At 46.9% G+C, this 19,269-nt stretch overlaps 1 protein-coding gene across 3 annotated transcripts; it reads right to left on the bottom strand.

Moving 5' to 3' along the window:
- Nucleotides 1-179: 179 nt before the first annotated feature.
- On the bottom strand, nucleotides 180-19,089 carry NCOA5 (nuclear receptor coactivator 5). Of its 3 annotated transcripts, XM_048322110.1 has the most exons (10): nucleotides 18,997-19,089; nucleotides 16,027-16,213; nucleotides 15,416-15,523; nucleotides 11,408-11,474; nucleotides 7,575-7,934; nucleotides 7,234-7,325; nucleotides 6,992-7,118; nucleotides 4,830-5,029; nucleotides 2,586-2,909; nucleotides 180-2,169 (listed from the first exon to the last, which is right to left on the bottom strand). In XM_048322110.1, exons 2-10 carry the CDS (start codon nucleotides 16,187-16,189, stop codon nucleotides 1,511-1,513), a joined length of 2,100 nt encoding a protein of 699 aa, XP_048178067.1. In that variant the 5' UTR covers nucleotides 16,190-16,213; nucleotides 18,997-19,089; the 3' UTR covers nucleotides 180-1,510. The 3 variants fall into 3 exon arrangements, with proteins under 3 accessions (XP_048178067.1, XP_048178069.1, XP_048178070.1); XM_048322112.1 differs by lacking the exons at nucleotides 15,416-15,523; nucleotides 16,027-16,213 and having other exon boundaries at nucleotides 18,997-19,052; XM_048322113.1 differs by lacking the exons at nucleotides 11,408-11,474; nucleotides 15,416-15,523; nucleotides 16,027-16,213 and having other exon boundaries at nucleotides 18,997-19,074.
- Between the last annotated feature and the right edge of the window lie 180 nt (nucleotides 19,090-19,269).

The following is a 19,269-nucleotide window of genomic DNA, read 5'->3' as shown; positions in this document are numbered from 1 at the left end:
CTCCCGGCCTGAGACTACCCCAGTGCTGTACAAGAGTCAGGACCTGTGAGGTCCACACACATTCTGCTCAGCATCCAGTGTGGAGCTTCCAGCACAGCTTATCCAGGAGAGGAGATTAGCAGCAAACACAGTGGAATGATGTATTCTGGAAGTACTAAAGTGTCAAAAAATGCAACAAGTAATTTTTCTGGCCTTTTATTAGAAAGTAATGTCCTCTTGTTAACAGCACAGAGATAAAAGAAATGCTACAACACAAACAACCTGGGACAAACAATGTCCTCTGCTTCAATCCACTGCTTTCTTAGTGTCTCTTGGTTCCCTGCAGGAAGCCCACAGACTCCAAGAAGGCCATGACAGGGAGGACCACACAGTTAAGTGATGTTTTGTGTTCTGGTATCAAAGTATGTTCCCAGTTAAAAACACGGGGAGGAATCACTGCCTGATTTACACTCCACTGTCTGCTGCAGCTACTAAAGTGTTGAAAAAACATTTAAAATTATGGTATCAAATCTTGGCACTGCCTCTCCTCCTCAGATGGACCGAACATCCATCAACAGCAATGAGATGTCTGATAGAGCAGCACTGCCCCCAATACCTGGTGACAGGTATTCCCAGAGAGAGCCAGCAGCACATCAGCATGGCTGCAACTAAGCTACACTAACAACCGTGCCAAAGATTGTAAGAAAAGGAAATTTACACGCCAAATTTACCAGCTTGATCTTAACAGTGATTACTCAGGGTAGGAAAATTGACAGACCATTTGAAAACTCTGCCTTGGCTGGCAGTTCTTGCGTTGCAGATGTGTGCTCAGCCCACAGCTGCCAGTCTCTGTGAGTGGGCTGAGGTGAGGAACACCAGCCTCCCTGCCTGGACAGGGCAGGCCAGCTGCGGATGGACCGCACAGTCCTGGTTACTGAGGAGTGGTCAGGCATGTGCTTCATGATTTTGGCTGCCAGCACTACCACTGGACTTCCCAAATGGTTTATATGCCATTAAAAGAAGGGGGGGAAAAAAAAAAAAAAGGAATCCAAAGAAAAATAGTGCCCATTCCACAGTGGTGGGTGTCTAAGGCCCATCAGTATGCTGCTCTGTTCAGTCCCCTAATTCCTCAAAACCGACAATCCAAAACTACACTGAGACCAATCACTGAGCCCAGACTGCACCTCAATGGGAAGGTGCACCAGGTGCTGGGAGTAAGGAAAATGCAGCAGGATCAATAACTGTGGCAGCTTCTGGGATGGGACAAGACAACCAATGATCCAACACAGTTCAGCACATCGTGCTGTGGAGAAAACTGAGCATTCTGCTCCAAACATTGCTAACCAGACGAAGGAGAGGGAGGGCAGCGCCAGCAACCGTTGGCAGCAATGCTGCAGGGGGTACGCTCTCGCCAGAGTGGAGAGGACATGCATATCCAGGGCATCTGTCCCGGGTCAAGGATGGGAGACTCCTTAAACAGCTATAAGTATGGAATGGCAAAGGGAAGGGGAATGGGTCCAACAGCTCAGCTCTAATAGTGTCGCTGGTAGGCACCCATCGGTTGCTGGGCTGAGGACCCCGTTCGCCCCTGGGCCACGGTTTGGCTCACAAGGTGGGAGAGTGCAGGACCACTCTGGATAAGGGTGTCCAAGGCTTTCTGTACACTGGGGTTGTCAAAGTTGATACCAGAAGACACCGGCCTTTGGGCAGGCACATTGCCAGGCGCAGGGAGGCGGGTTTGGTGCTGACCAAAGAGCGGCTGAGGTTGTGGAGGAGCCCCAGGTCTCGGACCTGCGTTTCTTGAAGGGCCCGGGAGAGCAGGAATCTGCGTGTTTGGAGTCTGCAATCTCTGCTGAGGCTGGTTTAAATTTCCAGCATTCATCTGTGCTGGCCGGGGCTGCCCGCCGGCCAAGTTACCAAAGTTCTGGTTGGGAGTGCTGCCCGAAGAGCCTGCAGAGGCTGTGGGACCACTGTTTGCCACGGCAGCTGCTGCCACCGCTGCTGCCCCACTGTTGAAGAGACTGAGGATTTTCGCTTGAAGCTCCTGTTGAGGAGTAGAAGAGGACACTGGAACAGAGGGAGTAGAGACCAGAGGCTGTGAACTCTGATGAGCCTGAGAACTTGGAAGGTTGGACTGACTACCCAGTGATGATCCTGAAGGTGCCCCCAAAGGCTGTCTTGACATGGGTGCTGGGAAAGAAAGGAAAGAAGGTTAAAGCCCTGCAAATGCCCTTGAAGGGACATCTGAAGAAAACTAATGAAACAGCTCCCAAAGACACAACGTAAGTGAACATCCACCCTCAGACTGGAGCTGCACCGCTCTGGGAACCCAAACCACTCTGCAGAACTGAGTGTAGCAGCCCAACCAGTTATGGCAGTCCTGCTGTTGCCCTGAGAGAATCCAGTATAAAAGGTCTTCCACATGAAAACTCTTCCACATGAAATTGTCTCATGACATGCAAGGACATGTCCATCTCAGTAAAATGAGGTGCTGTATGAGGATATTATGCTTCCAAACTCCTCTGCAGTCCCAGGACTCTTTTCCTGTCCCAGTCCTGAGGGCCACAAACCACATGATAAACCCTGTCTGCGACTGAGGCACTCACCCTGCAGAGGTTCAGTGCTGCCCCGCAGCAACCGTTCCTTCCGGTCTCTCAGGTAATTAATGACTTTATCCATCTCTTCAGCAGTCACATAGCGATTGTCTGCCAGCAGGTTCAAGAGAGTTTGGATCCCGGGAGGGTGACCTCCTCTGACACCCTCCTCCATGGGGGGTGGGCGCTCCCGCTCCTGCAGAACAGCTTCGTCTGCCATCTTGGCAGCCTGCCGGGCGATCTCCTCCCGCTCCTTCTCCCGGGACTCTGTCTTGTAGCGCTCGTAATTTCTTGCCACCAGCACCATGGCATCAGCCTGGGGCATGTTGCGGTGTTCTGCATGAAGGAAGAAATGTTCTGAGTGACCCAAAGTGACCCTGACAGAGGTGCTGTTCCTCCCACCTGCCAGCACAGCCCAGTTAGCAGCAGGAACTGCTCGGGGAGTGTGTGTGCAGGCACATGGGAACAGTTACATTTCCAAAGCCAACAGAAGGCCCACGGCTATCACCCAGCAAGGCCAGCCATTCCTTCCACAGCTGAGGGCTCTAAGCAGTCATCCCATCAGCCCAGAAATGTCTTTCTTGTCTCTCACCAGTTAAAAGGAAAGCAGCTCCCTCTACCTCTCACATAAATCCTCGGTGCTCCAAGATGAGACGGTCCCAGTCATTTTACTGCTAAACACTTGGACAGATCCAAAACTTGCCCTCTGAAGGCTGTATGCTTCCCAGAAAAGGACAGCCATGGGAATACTTTTGTTTCTGTACTGCCAGTGCCTTAACATCTCATGTGCACATGTAGCTGTGGAGGGAGCAGCACTGGCTCAGTGTCACATGGTGCTCACATTCACCACTCTGAGGCAATAAGCAGCAATCAAATTCTTCTGTGATACAATGAGTAATGAGCAATTCCAGTGGTGAGTTCTGAGGTCCTTATTTCCACCTCCCAAAGCACACACATAAACATTCACCTGAACATAGATTTAAACTGGGAAATCAAAAGAGCCTTTACCTTCCCAAAAGTGCCCAAAGCTCTGGGCAGGGTCTTTTTTACAGATGCAGAACAACAAATCCTGCAAGCCTTTTCCTCCTAACAGGAAACTTGGGTTCATTTTAACATTAGGCTTTGTACAAGTTGTGAAGCACTTCCCTGAAACAAACATGCAGGCAAAGGTGGCCACGAGCGGTTGAAGTGAGCATATTTAATCTCTGGAATGAGCTGTGGATGAGCTAATGACTGAGGTTCCCATCAGGTCTGATACACTGGCAGATCCAGTGATGAAAAGAAGCTTTGGCCTCCCGCCAAAGGTTTAACAGGTGTTAAAGCAAAAGAGTTAAGAGTTAAAACTAAAGGCAGTGGGAAGCCTGGTGACAGTGTGTGTGAGCTGTGTGTCTGCAGGAAATGAGGGAACTCTCCTATCACATCTGCATCTGATGTTAAAAAGCCCGGCTTCTCCAGTCAGTGAGCACACACCAAACACTGACTGTGCACTCAGACATTTCCTCTTCCAGATGAACTCACAGAACATTACTTGGGAACACAGCAAGGGAGAAACAACCTTTGAAAGCTCAGCTGTCATCAAACCAGTCACCTGTGTTGACAGATTACATGAGCAGGCCTATGACGAGAGCAACAGCTGCTTTCCCCAATCACATTCTGACAAGGCATTTTTAGTACCTACACCCACCCTCATGCAACAACTAAGTCACACCCTGCGGCGATGCAGAGTGATGTGACAAGTGTAAAGGTGCTAAGAAGGTGGAGCCTGTATACTCAAACACTCTGTAGGTTCTATTTTTTCATAACTCTTCCCAGTTTCATTATCAAATCTCCACCTTTACCAAATCCTTATCAAATCACATTTGATTTTAAAACCTGTCCTTTCATTTGTCACATTCCCAACAGGCTCCTTCTGAGAGCAACAAGTGGTAGAGTGAGTTGGGCTGGTATTACTGAGATCTCCCAGAGCAGCGCAGCCCTGGGGTCCATGACTTGCCCTGAGATGCAAAGGCTGGCAGTTTTAGGAACCAAGAACACAGCCGAGATTCCCTCTTGGCAGGAATTAGACATTCCTTTTGACAAGGGGCAAATAGAGTATTACGGAAGCTTGTAAATAATGATATTCACATTTATGACATGGTGTCAAGTCATTAATAACTGCTTATGTGACAGCAAGGATGAACTTTGTCCTGTGTGGTTCTGCCGGAAAGAAAGGTTCAGAATGACCACACAGTTCCCAGCCTACTGAGACCTCAGTACCTTGTGGGGTGCCAAACATGATGTTAACAGTGCAAGAACGGTGAACTTGATGCTGCTGGGTGATGACAATGGCAAAAGGAGACCCTCCTCTGCTCACATCGTCCAGGGCTTGCGTCAGTGACATCTCTGTGTTGAGGAAGATCAGGTCCACTACCATGCCCAGATCCCGCACCTTCCGCCCCACTGACTCCGCGTACTCCCTACCACAAAGCAAAGCCAGCAGTTTAACAAGTCAGTCACATACAGAAACAGAAACCTTGGCACTTGCATCCTTTCCACTGTCTCAGATTTGCTTTTCTGATTACTTGCCCAGCTTCATGGTGTTTACCAGGACAGTACTAAAGCAATCCCATTATAGCAATATAAAAGCCCTTATTCTGATCTGAATCAGTCATTTCAGTTCAGCTGAAATAAATTACAAATCAAGCCTTAGCTTAGCTGAGAAACACTGTTTGTAAAGAGATTTACACTATTACAAATTTGTTTACACATAAATGTGCTTCAACTGAATTCATCAGGGGAAGAAATTTACACCAGAAGAGGTCCAAGGGGTACAGAGCAGAGGAGCCCACCTAGGGAACTCATTTACTCCTGCTTTGTTCAGTATCACATGTGCCTCATTCCTTATTGGCCTGCTCTTTTCTACTAGCTGCTTTCTGCTCTAACCCACTGCCAACACAGCATCTCTGGATCCACTGCTCCTGTACACCCTGCTACAGACTTCCCCTTCCAAGCACAAACCACAGCTCACAAGGCTGAGTTTAAATTACCAAGGGTTTTTTTAAGCTTACTGTACTTAGAACCAAACCTGCAATACTGACTGCACAAAAAGCCTGAGGAATTCAGTCTGTGTGCACCCACACCTCAAGAAAGAGGGTAATTTTATTGTCTTTGGAGGCAAAGTCTGTAAGAGACCAAAACTGTCCCCTCTTCAACCATCTTTTTAAGAGCTTCCAAGTAAAATGATTGTATCTAAGGCATTCAGGAGTCATCTTTCAACAGGTGTATAGCAGGTGATATCAGTCAATACCCAAGATTTATGAGCAGGCTCCAACTCTTAAGGCTTGTAGCTGTTACAACCAAATGATTCTTGGGACATTAAGCTGATCCTCTGACACAAAAAAGTTCTTCTTGTGTCAAGCACAATAACTTGCGGTCTATTAGAATATTTTCCAAAGACTTTTAGCCACCAGGGGATAAAGGATCTAAAATTTCCTCTCAAGATTTGTTCCAACAGGTAATCAACTCCATCAGAAGTTTATTTCTAGTTTCACTGCTTCTGCTGTTCCCATTTCCTGCTCCGTTTTCTACCAGCAGATGAGGCAAGCGCCAGCTGTCTCTTTCTGCCCCACATGTACAGCAAAGTAAAGAAAAGCAACTCCTGATATTTTCCCTGAAGGGTGAAGGAGACAGCTTTAACATCCCCCCTGACAAACATTTTCCCCAGATTACAAGCCATATCTGTGATTTATTGACATTATTTCCTTTCTTTAGCATATTTAATTGTAAAGATACAGACATCAGACTGGTGACATTGTTACAGCCCTCTACTACTGTGCCAGGTGTACCTCCTGTTCCCAAAAGAGTGCCTGCCCCGTTAACTCATTAAGTGCTCAGCCAGCCATGTGAGATCACCCTGGTTACTACTTATACCTACTTTCGATTCCGTCCACAACTGCCTTCAGCAGTGATTTTGTATTTCTTGCACATTGGACTAATGACAATGACTGGTGTCTGGCCTAGGAAACAATCTGGCAGGAACTCTGAACAAACACCCCCCAATCCACCCTGACCCCTGCTCTGTACTGTCAACTGGTTGGCACATATTCCTAAGTTCCATATCATGCTATCCAGGAAAAAGTAAGTACAGGCCCCTACAACCAGTTGAAATCGTAGGCTTATATGGACAGTACATATAAAAGTATCGGAGAAGGTATAGTGATAGATTACAAGGCAGAAATACAAGCAAAGCACAAGATACATTTCCTCATCTCATCAACATATGTACCCAGAAGAAAAACGGGAGAGGTAGCTTTCTGGGGACTCTAAAGCCACTCTCTTCAAGAGCAACCTCTAAGACAAAGAGCCTCAAGGCAGGACTAAGTTTAAATCCATTCTCTTCTACCATGCAATAATAAAACTGATTATAACTATTTTCTTACTTTGTCTGTTTATTCACCACTATCACAGAACAATCCACGGGTCTCTCTGCATCAAAACGTCTCTTGATTTCCTCATAGTACTGACGGTACAGCTCCTCCCGGCGCCGCTCCTCGCGCTTCAGGCGGTCTGAAATGAGCCGCAGGGACACAAGGAGTGACACCCTTCAGACCTGCTCAGAGCACCAGAGCACCACAACCGTAGCACTCCTGCACCCTCCCTTTGAAGCGGTACAGGTACTCACCCTCTGGCTCCTTGTAGCGGTCATAGTAGGAGTCGTCCTTGCGCCGATAGTAGTCCTCGAGGCGCAGGTAACGGTCGTAAGATTCGTCTCGTCTGCAACATTCAGAAGCAGCACAGAGTTTCCTCCAGCACCATCTCAGGCAGCGACTTTGGCCAACGCATCACACACAGACCTCCCCCAAGTTTAATTTCTGAGGTACCCATCCGCTCCCCACAGGGCACGAAGCAGCACCCAACTGTCCCCAGCCAGGGTGATTTGCTTAAACACCTGACACCTCAAACAATTGCGGCAGAAATGCCATAAAAACATCATTTTGGCAAATAGGATCCTGCAGAGTTTACCTGTACAGAGGGTCCCGAGAATCTCTCATATCCCGTGGATCCCTCACATCTCGTGCATTTCTCATATCCCGCGGATCCCTGTATCGATCATACAGTGGCTCCCGTGGGTCACGAAGATCTCTAACATCACGTGGGTCCCTCAAGTCCCTTGGATCCCTGATATCCCGTGGGTCTCGCAGGTCCCGTGGGTCCCTGTGGTCTCTGGTATCACGCATGTCTCTAGCTCGAATGTCTCGAGCATCTCTGGCATCTCGCCCGTTCCTGCCATCCCTGCCATCTCTGGGGTCTCTCCGTGGGCTCCCCCGAAGAGGGGAGCGGTCGCGCCTGGCATCTCGGCCATCCCCGTAGGCATATTGCTCTCTGAGGAAAACACCAGGGAAATTCCATTAGCCTGCTAACAACACGAGTACAGTTACCCCTAGATCTCTTACCTGAGGTGCCAAAGCGACCTTTCACAGCAGCTGTATCCTCCCTCCTATCCCACAACAACAAAAATTGATCAAAAGTCATATTTTTGAAGCAGTCTGGAGAAGGTTCTTAATTCTAATATTCAGCACAGCCAAACAAGACCCAGAAAGCTCCTTAATGGAGCATCACTAAGTGTAGAGCACCTGTGGATGAAGTGAACGGGCACTTCAGAAACCATCATTTCAAGGCCTCTGACCTCCAACATCAGCCATAGCTCATCTATCAATCATGTCTGGCAAATTCTTTGAGAGAATTTAAGGTGATGTAGGCTAATACCCACAAATATGTGATAGCCAGGAGTGTTCAAGGGATCCATTAAATTCACTCATCAATGACAGCAGAACACTTGAAGTAACATTATTGGCACAGGATTAAAAAAGGAGTAGCTTATGAGCAAAGCCATTGCAGGTTCCATGTTGTGGTTGGGTTTGTGCTGCTGACAGAAAGTAAAGACAGGTATAGCCTTGTCCTGGACTTGAGGGATAATTTCTGTAGAAAGCCAGTCTTGTGTTTATAATGGCCCATGTTAAGAAGATACTAAACCCAACCAGCACCACATCCGCAGTGGCCACAAAAGGCTTCTCTGTTGGTTCTGAATGATCCATCTCATTCAGACTTTGTATTGCAGTCTTGAGAGGGAAGGAAGAATAATGCTCCAGTCTTCATCTTTTCCCAAAGTAGTAGGGTTTTTTCCAGGTTGCATTCTGTTTTCCAGAGAAGACCATAACTTCACTGCAGTCAAAACCAAACATTAAAAAAAATCTTGCAGAGAAACTACAGAGCTCCATGTGTTTGGACTGGTTTTGCCCCAATATATTGACAACCATCAGGAAAAAAACTCCAGCTTTTAAAATCTTTTTATTTCCCATACTTGACATGACTTTTACAGTCCTCAAACAGCCTAATCTAATTTATGAAAGATAAGCAGAACCTAAGTCTGCATCCACTGCAGTGCAGTCACATAGTGATCACGTGGAGAGAATGAGGTGGATGAGCCCAAGTTTGGTGTCAGGCAGAGCAACAGGAATGAGACGGAAGAGCAGAGTCTGTGCAAGGATTCTGGTGTCAGACACCCAGCTGTGCTAGGAACACCTAAGAGTGCTGGCATCCTCTGTTGGCATGTCAGGTACAAAGCAGGTTTTGGGAGAAATTAAGAGATGCCACCAAGAGCACACACAGGCTCCTCCTCAAAGTGACATACTGAATTTGCAGACAACCAGGTGTAAACTCCTTCAGCCTCCTGGACATATAAATCCACTTTTTGTTTGTGACCTGCATCGAAACCACATCCTGTGAGAGACACATCATAGCCCCCTTCCCCCAAAACCTACAATGAACAATGGCAGAAGCTCAGGGGAAACTTCTGACTTGCTCTAATGGATATTGAATCACTGAACTTTCCATAGCTGTGAGACCATTTAGCAAAACAACCAGATGCAGGGGAATTGTTTGGCATATGACATTTATTCCAGCTGGAGCGGGGGTGACCAGAACAGGCCACATTCATTATCCGCAGAGACAAATAGATCCAGAATGAACAACGCACAACTGCGACAGAAGTAGAGATGTGGCACAGGTACCCTCGGCTCTTGTGCCTGCATGGCTTCCCTGCTCAAAGGAGATGGCAGCACAAAGGAAAAGCTTCCACCTTCTTCTTCCACACCTCAGTCACCATGGTCTGACTCCTGCAGCATCAGCACCACCACCTGCATCTGCTGGGGACTCGGCCCTGCTGGCCCAGCACTGCTGCATGCGGTGCAGCGTGGGGCTCCGCAGCACTGGCACTGGCAGCTGTTGTTCCCAGGCCACAGTGTGGTCCAGAGTCCATCGTCCACAGCCATGCCCAGGACTTGATGACTGTGACCCCATTGCCGCCTGTGCCCACAGTGCTGCTTGGGACCTGGTGCTAACCACATGGGATGTCCACAGTGTATGCAGTGCCAGCTGAAATCCAGTGCCTATCACAGCAGCACCAAAGCCTTCGGATGCTGTCCGGTCCACAACCTGGGGTTCACAGCACCACGGCTCATGCACCTCCAGTGCTCCTTAGGACTGTGGCACAGGCACCTGCTCTTGCACACAGCCAGGATGGCACAGGTTGCAATGCCCATGGCATCAGTGCCTGCTGTTTGTCCCTCTGCAGTGTGGTCCGAGGACCAACGCTCATTGTACAGACGCCTGCCCCTCACCCCTGCAGTATTGGTGGCACTGAGGCCAAAGATGTGCCATCAGTGCCTACTGCTCACATACTCCCAGGGTACTCCCACCAGCATCGAGCACATCCCAGGCCCAAGACTTGCTACATCTGCCACAGGAATCCCAGCACTTCCTGGGCCTGATGCCCACACACTGGTCTCTGCAAGCACATTTGGCCCTGTGTAGGGTAAGTGCAGCATGTAGAAGTCCTAGATGGTGCCAAGAATTGCAGCTACTCCTTCTCCGGGCTTTTTTTTTTTTTTTTTTTGTGTAGATGTCTTGCTAGTTGCACTTTTTTCTCATTTTTGGTAATTTAACAGGTCAAGTTAGTAAAGCACACCAGACATGTGGGACCTTGATTACCTTCAAGTCCAACAAGCACCATGGCTTTTCATGGAAAGCTTTACAGCAGAGGCACACAGGGTGGATGCCATGTACCAAGCTACACTGGAGCATGTATTTGTGTGCTTCCTAGTGATGCTGTGGAAAGGAAACTGAAGTCATCTTCCTGTGACAGGCCAATCCATACCTTCTCCCCTTGCCTGTGGCTGCCCACACAGAGGAGGTGAAGGAGCTGAACATGCTGTGCCCACTGAGGGGTGGGAAGCCAGAAGCTGGAGGGGACATCAGTGACTGCACAAAGTGGGCTGGCTCCAGGCACTGATAACACAACCACATGGGCAGACAGGACCGTGCAAGAGGCGTTTGCTCTGTCTTGTGTGTCGCTCAAGTGATCTTTTCCAGTCTCATCGCAGCATTGGAAGCTTTCAACATCAGAAGAGGCAAGACCCCAAAATTCTCTGCAGCAGAGCACTGCAAACGCTGCAGCCCCTTTGCATTCTCTAGATATGCCTCGGCTTCTCTGATCCTTGGAGGCAGGAGCAAACATCAAGTGTATTCTTCCTCCCAAGTCTCTTACAGCCTGTGCTGCAAAACCAAATGCAGGGCTGCAGTAACGGCAGCAGACACAAGAGTTTCCCTCGTGCCTCCCAAGGTGCCAGAGCCAAAAGGGCTCTCAGAAGTGGAGTGGCCACTTTCCTGCTGGAGCATCACCGTTTGACTGGGGAAGTGGCAGTAGGGAAGAGACACAGACATTTAGCACAGGCCGCTGGGCTCATGCCCTGAAGGCCTGAATTCCTAGTATAACTCACTGCTTCCAGGTACTTTACCTTCGTGTCGGACTGGACCTTGATGAAGCCTTATTCATATTTCTTCTTTCCACTGCTTTATTAATATCTGTAAAGAATAATCAACCCATCTGTTCAATGCTATGAAACAAAAAAAAGATCATCAGCACAATTCAAATGAAAGCAACTTAAGCTCAACAACATCCAGATGGTGCAAGGAAATCCATTCAGCAGAGAGACATTGTCACTTTGACAATTTTTTATTAAGTTTAGATAGTACAACATAATGAAAATTTCATGGATTTCTCTGACTTCAAAATAGGGTGGACATCTTGGGTGAAGTTTTAACCCTGCATGTTCAGGCCTACATCCAGACTCTTTCTTCCGTAAGAGAATCTCTTTCTTCTGCAGTCTATGAGCAAGCAGAAAGCGACTCATGGACTCTAGGAGAAAAAGCAGAGTCTGAAAACCTCCGAGAAAGGAATGATGGCCAGCACAGTCTTAAGATCACAGCCAGTCCTGTTCAGCGGAGCATGCTGGTACCCTTGTCAGAAATAATCCAAGGGTTCTCAAAGGGACACGTGCAACTGCCTTCCAAGGGACTGCTGCAGTGTTACGGTGCACAGCCCCCACCACTGACAAACGGATCCGGGAGCCTGGAACACAGGCTCCTTATGAAGTCAACATGGTGCATTCAAAACACCATTGTTAATGTGATGCAAACTGAGGCAACAGATCAGAAATTTGAAAATTGGTTGGCTTCTGAGCATCTCCGTGAAAAACACCATGAAGGGAAACACCAAGAAGTAAGAGAGCTGAAGAAACAGAATCTTGTCCTCAACCAGCAAAAGTGAAGTTGCCCAGAACTGTCAGGGACCCCCACTGTTCTCAAAGCCTCCCATGACAACTGACTGGAGATTAAATAATGCACTGGAGGGGGGCAAGAGCAAACAGATAAGTGACTTTGGACATTTTACTGAGAACCTTCTAAGGAAAAGAACCCAAACCTAGGCTGTATCTGCTCCCCCAGAATCTATCAACAATTAACATTTCTGATGACTTATTTGCATTAACTACTTTCAAAGCTCTTGCAGGAGAATATAAACATGCCATGATGTCTTTAGGCACACTCAGTCTTAGTATCTTCTGTAACATCCCAAACTATCCTTCATTATTTTCAAGATTAAAATTGTAATTAAAGGATCAGGTCTAATTTTTGTTCTTGATGTCAATCAAGCAGCATGTTGCCTCTCTGTGGGGGCAGAGAAGCAAGTACAATCTGAACATTACCTACAACTGCAGCATAACACCACTCACAGGACCCCAGAGCATCTCTCCAGGATCACACACAGCTGCAGGGTCTACTGTTACAAACTACATCTGAAGGACATTTATTCTTGAAATGGTTTTGCTACTAAAGATACGAAAACACTTCTGTGCATTTGTGGAAATACTTGTATAATGCTACACTGGATTTAAACCCTCCCAAAACTTTTTACCTTATTGTGTTATTAACGATTATGTTTACTACTAAGGCAGCATAACTGAAGTAACTGTTCTCTTTGCATTTATTTTTTAGTTGATAATTTTTCCTCTTAAAGTCAAGTGTTATCTTTAAGCAAGACACTAGCTGCTTTCTTTGGTTTAAGATTATTTTTATTTTCTGTTTTAAGATGCCATTGAAGAAACCTATTATGATTTTTACACTTAGTATCATACATTTCTTTCAAATTAAAAATGTATTTAAATCTGCACAAAAATATTTTTCTAGAAGAAAAAAAAAATTTGACAGGGATCCTTCTCTTGTGCAAAATAACACATTTAGTAACATTTTATTTAATGCCAACAGCATTTACAAGTTAAGTATTTGAACACTGACAAAACTTCGGGAAAAAAAAGCCCAAATAAAAAGTCTTCTGTCCTGTAGGATTTTGAGATGACAGAGCCACTGTAATCACACAGTTTAACCTTCTGAACAAACACAGGTGACGGGAACTTCTGGAATCACAATCCTATCTCAAGTGCAGCAGTGGCACTGAACTAGTGCTTATCTTTTAGCAAAACATCCAATTCCAATTTAAAAGTCTTCAGAGCACAGAAACCACCACAGATCCAATAAATTACTCCAGAAGCCAATTACTCTGCTGTTAGAGAAAAGACTTTATTCACATTTAAGGCATTGTCACACCTGTTCCTACTACACTAAAACTCCCTGATCTCCAGGTCTGTCTGTAACACACAGATCACATCACTCCTTTCTCTTGAGGTTTTTACTAGGGCTCATTCTTTAATTCTAAACCTCTGTCAGGTTTTTCCAAGGCTTTTCCAATTCAGCATTATCCTTTTTGAATCAGGCATACCAAAACTGAGCACTCTTCCAGCAGCAAAATCCCACAGGTACCAAAGCCTCCCTACTTGCACACCTGTGTTTAGCACAGCCAAGGATGACCAAAGCACTCTGGCTGGGTGCAGACCTTCCCTGTCAGCTTCACTTAAAGCTCAGGTCTGTCTGCATCCAGGATAGGAAGTCCAGGTCCCTTCACCATCAATGAGTCAATCATCACTATTTCATCCTCTTTTTAAAACATGTTTTTTTCTCCAAGTCACTTATAAAAGCACTGTATGGCCAGGACTCAGTTTTTCTAGACCACCACTCAAAGCACCGAGAAATTCCATCTATCTTACATCTACTCCATTCTAGATTCTAAATCCATTTAACTCTGTTGTTTTCAACCGTTCTTGTTTCTTATCAAATCAAACACCTTACAGCAATCTGTACATCAACACTGCTGCTTCCAGCCCTTGAGCTTGCAGTACTATAACAGTAACTAAGACAGGATTTATTTTGATGGACATTAGTCAATTGCCTTCTCACCAGTGTCAGGTGAAAGAATCCCTTTGTTCCCAGGCACTGATGCCAGGCTCATCCCATTTACCCTGCCTATTGGCTCACCTGCAGCACTCTACTAGCTACCTGGAAACTCCCTAGTTTTCCAAGGCTTGTGGAAAAACACCAGTAACAGACTAGGCAGGTCAGCATTTCACTGAGCCTTACTGATGTTAATTCTTTTGAGAGATCTAGTTTTGGTAGCTGCAGTTTTACCCTTTTTGGTTTTGCTAATGAAATGGAAATTATATTAAATACACCTCCTGCCTCTCCAAAAACAGACAGCAGAAACATTAACTGGTCTTCTCCAGTTAGAAATTTTATCATTGCCAGTCAGTTACCCTTAGCTTCTAAAACAGCCAAAGTTGTTCCTATTTAAGCCTCTACACTTGGATAATGCTGGACATCATTTCTTCTTGTATCCTTCTACCCTTCTTGTCTATTTGCCTTCATTTCCATCTTCAGGCTCTTATTTGTTACTGTACATACACCTTCCCACAGGTTACTATTTATTCCTCCTGTCATTCTTTTTAAAGTCAAACTGTTTTTCTTCAAATTATCATAGGCTTACTTTGAAAGTAATTTTTTTCCTTGCATTTAAAATATTACTCGTGGATTTCTAACCATTCATTTCCGTTTAAGTCTGCTCCCAGCACATTTAGCAGAATTATCTTCATCTTTATGAAAATTTCCTTTTTAAAGCACCCAGTATTTATAGCACTGCTTAAAGGCTGGCTCCACTTGTGCAAAAATCCCAGCTAAGTTTACTTAGCCAACTAGCTGCTAAGTGCTGTGACCAATTCCTTTGAGTATGTCAAGATGAAGCCCAGTTTTGGTTTACAAACGTTATTAAACTCTGCGCTGGAGGTTTCAATGATCCCTTTTCAAGGCTTACTTGTTGCACAGTTTCTTACACAGGCTAACAGAGCTTTCCAAATACTAGCACATAAAAACTCAGGGTAAGACCCAGGCAGCAAGGTGAACCACACTGCAGGTGAAGCACACAGCAGGAACTCAGGAGGCAAATACATACTGAGTAAGGTGATCGAGACTAAGGCCAGACAAGTGTCACATTGTGACCTTTCCAGAGGGCTTTAAAACAACAGCACTCTTTCTCCCGAACGCATGCTGGGGTCAGGAGAGCGCGGAGCAGTTTTCCTTACCTAATCTATACCCTTTATAAAGGCGACCCTTCTCACCGTCCAGAGCGGCCTGGACATCTTCTAGACGGTCATACTGCACGAACCCATAGCCATGGTACATGCTGAGGGCTGCAAGAGTTAACAGCAGGGCAAGACCGGTTACAACCACAGACAGTGCTGACCCACACCCGGCCATCGCTAACCCCACCAGCTGTGCTCTACCCAGAAACCACTATGCAAGCTTCCTGGGAAAATCAAATCCACCAGGATCAAAATGCAGAGCTCAAAGACTCTGATCAAGTTCCTTCTGACAAGGCAGTGACCAAAATACAGCCCAGGAAGTGACCAAGATTTAATTAAGAGGCTATGGAGTCACTTGAAAGAGTACTGTGACATCACACTGAGAGCTAAAAGCTAAAACATAGCTCATATATCTGCATTACGTTTGAGCTGTACTGAAGGAATCACTTTTCCAGAGAAAATGCAGGCAGAGAAAATTATCATTAAAAGGTCACTATTTAGGAACAACATTGGTCACTCCTCTCATCATCATCAAATAGCATTTGACAAGCATGAAGCAATATTTCTCACTGAAATCCCTGCCACAAAAAGGCATAAGATAATATACTAACCCCTGATTTTGCCATATTTTGAAAATATCTCTTCCATTTCTTCACGAGTCATGTGGTCTGTGGGCAAATTGCCGACAAAAAGTCTTCTCTCTAAATCCTGAGGATTGGTGCTGTTAGTGAAGTCGCTCTGTTTGATGCTATTGCTCTTGCGTCCTCGAGCCATTTTGCTTTCGTTCCAAATGCAACTCTTCGCAAAAAAAAAAAATGGCCATGCATATAATTTCAATCCATGACATTAAAATTAAACTGGAACAAGATTAAACTTAACAGCTTTGCAGACTAGAAGCCAACTGGGTCTGCTTGACGCAAACTTCACTCCAGAGAAATCTTAATACGAGGGACACAGAGGTCAGGCAAAAACACTCACTGCAGCATTTTGGTCGAGCTTTTCTGTAATACTGAAAGGTAGCAAACCTAATTCTTTTGCAAATAGGTTTTAATGGTTTAACTCCAAACTAAGATACAAATAAAACTAATTTTCCACTAAAATGCCTTAACTTTAAGCTTTTCAACACACCCATTGTTGTCACATCTAGTTCTTCAATCCACTGATAAGAAGTGTTGAAATTTATGCAATATTTTAACAAGCAGAAAGGAAACACTCATTGCAACATTGCATAACAGCACCCAAATATTCCAGGAGGGCTTGGAATGAGGCATCAGGAAATACTGCTGAAATACTCCCAAGTGACCATACCTGGATCACTTCACTACATGTGAAATCTCAGCTTTCCAATCCCAGAAAGCACAGTTTCTCATCTGCATCTCTATTAGACAGCATATCCTTGTCCCCATGGAGATGTCAGCTCCCACAGCAGGCGGGTCCATAGCTGGGAATTTAACCACCCCCAGGTAAATGCTGCACCCTTCCCCACCTTCCCCATGCAGCAAAAGCACATTCCCTTAGCCCACACCCCTGCACACAGCTGGAGCAGTCAGCCACATTCACTGCACAAACTCACCCAAACAAGTAAAAAAAAAAACCACCCCAGCAAACAAAAAATAACATAACACTGCCAAAGCTAACAAAAACCACCATCCCTGTGATTCTGACTCTCTGGTTTAAAATTCACCATTAGACAAAGCTTAAAGAAATTAATAACACTGAAACTTTCAAGGTGAACTTAAAAGTTTGAAAACTATTTAATAAAGTTGTTCTGCTTCCTAAACATTCATCTACAGGAATGCGGGATGGGATTTTCTGTTTGTAACATGCAAGAAGCCTGCAAAAAGAAAGATGATGAAATTGAGTGTATCAACAGAAACTTTTCCTTTTAATCATGCAATGCCTACAACCAACACACTCCCTAACAGTACCCGAGAGTACATACAATTTAAAAGCAATCTCTAAATAAATAAATGTCAAAAAAGATAAGACGGCTCTATATAAATACTTTTGCAACACTTAACTGGCATGAAAAATAAATCTACTCCAGATTTGAGACATAAAATGTATTTATTTATCCTTTAAAGATCAATCAACTTCACATTTGTATCACTCTTACCCCTTTTTAGGAAACCCTGTGGAGATGGGAGGCAGAGAACACTTCCCTATCTAATGAACTTTTTAAAATTAACTGCCAGAACTGGAGTGAGGAAAAAACCCAACACCCAAACCAAAATCCAACAAAATTAATCTCCTTTATCATATTTGCCCCAATCCCCCTGCAAGTTTGTCCGCATACATACACAGAGTTTCATCTTCCCCGTGAGAAGTACCAAGAAAACCAAAATTTTTTACATGGAAGCAGTGGACTTCTATTCCACTACTGCAGCTCAAGTTCTCATCAGTCGAGGGTGGAGAAGCTTTCAAAATTCCCTCAAAATGATAAAGTGGCAATAAAACATGGAAGGTGCAATCTAGACCAAGTTCCCATTCGGAGCAGGATGCAGTGGTCATGGCTTTCTCCAGTCTGACTCCAAGCACCACCAGGGAGAGAGATGGGAACACAGAGCCCCTGTGCAGGTTGTCTCCAGATGCCACAGACACACACAGCAAACAGGTGTCAAACAGGCCTGTAACTGCTGGTAGGACACCTCACTTTCAGTATAAAAAGATGTAAGAAATTCCCTTTTGTTTTCCTGAGGGGTGGGGATAGCTGGGGGTGTCTGAGAAAGAGGCTGCAAGAACTTGCCACATTAAGAAAAACAGAGCGTTATTTTCCCACTTCTAAACAATCAGTAAATCCCAAACAGAGGAGTTACTCCAGAACTCTCATCTAAGATCATTCACTGCCTCTTACCATTTTCCACTAGGCAGATTACATAGTTAAGGGCTATTTAGCGATCATAAGACCAGTGCGATATTGAAACTAATGTGCCACAAGCGAAACACAAGTCTCCAAGAAGTTCGGGGGCAAAACAGAAACAGCCGGCACCGAGAGCCGAACAGCCAGCACGGAAGGCAGAAGTGCCAAGGAGTTTCCCCCGGAGCAGACACGCGCCCTCCCGAAAGCCGGGAGGGTCCTCCTGGGGCAGCGCTGGCACCGCTCGTCCGGCACCCCGTACCTGGGCAGACGCGGTGCCGCCCACACGGTAACCCGGAGAGCGCCTCCGCCTTCCTCCCGCCGGCAGAACGCGCCCCGCGCCGCCCTTGCCCCGGGCCCCCGCTCACCCCGGGCAGCTCCTGGCGCAGCGGGGAGGGACCCCCGGGCGGGAGCTTCGTCGGCGGCCGCCGCTCCCACCCGTGCTTCCCCCACCTCCGCCCGGGCCTGGGCGCTGCCAGCGCCGCTCAACCCGCGCACCGGCTACTCCGGGGGTGCGGAGCAGCCCCACCGAGCCCCACCGAATCCCGGTGGTCCCGCGCTGCCCGGACGCGAGGCGGAGGCGCGGCCCGCCCGCAGGCCGCGAGGCACGCCCGGCCCAGCCCCAGCCGAGGGCCGGGAGGGACCGGGCCCTCCGCGGGGCTCGCTGCCGTAAGCCTCTCACGTGGGCGCTCCGCGTACCGGGGCCGCGGACCCGCAGACTCACCGCCGGTCCCGGCCCGGACCCGGTGCCCCGTCAGGCCGCCGCCGCCAGGACAAAGGCGCCACCCGCCGCTACCGCACGGCGCCGTCGCAAAGAGGAGGAGGGGGGAGAACAGTCGCTATGGCGACGTACCGCACTTTACGGTGCGGCAGCGTACCGCCATGCCTGCCGAGGCAAAGGCCACTTGCCCTGGTTCCCGGCACGCCCCACGGTACGGCACCGCAAGGCAGGCCGGGAGTTGTAGTGCCGAAGGGGCCGGGCGGCCGCTGGGTGGCG

The sequence above is a fragment of the Corvus hawaiiensis genome, chromosome 17 (genome assembly GCF_020740725.1).
Source record: "Corvus hawaiiensis isolate bCorHaw1 chromosome 17, bCorHaw1.pri.cur, whole genome shotgun sequence".
In the NCBI taxonomy this organism is placed as follows: domain Eukaryota; kingdom Metazoa; phylum Chordata; class Aves; order Passeriformes; family Corvidae; genus Corvus; species Corvus hawaiiensis.
Note: the sequence above shows the minus strand (reverse complement) of the source record. Positions and strands in the feature narration are given on the sequence as shown.

Coding starts and splice junctions, on each gene's coding strand:
- NCOA5 (XM_048322110.1), bottom strand. CDS start 16,189: ATGGCTCGAGGACGCAAGAGCAATAGCATCAAACAGAGCGACTTCACT. Junction 11,475..15,415: donor TTATAAAGGGTATAGATTAG/GTAAGGAAAACT, acceptor TATTCTTTACAG/ATATTAATAAAGCAGTGGAA. Junction 7,935..11,407: donor AGGTCCAGTCCGACACGAAG/GTAAAGTACCTG, acceptor TGTTTTCCTCAG/AGAGCAATATGCCTACGGGG.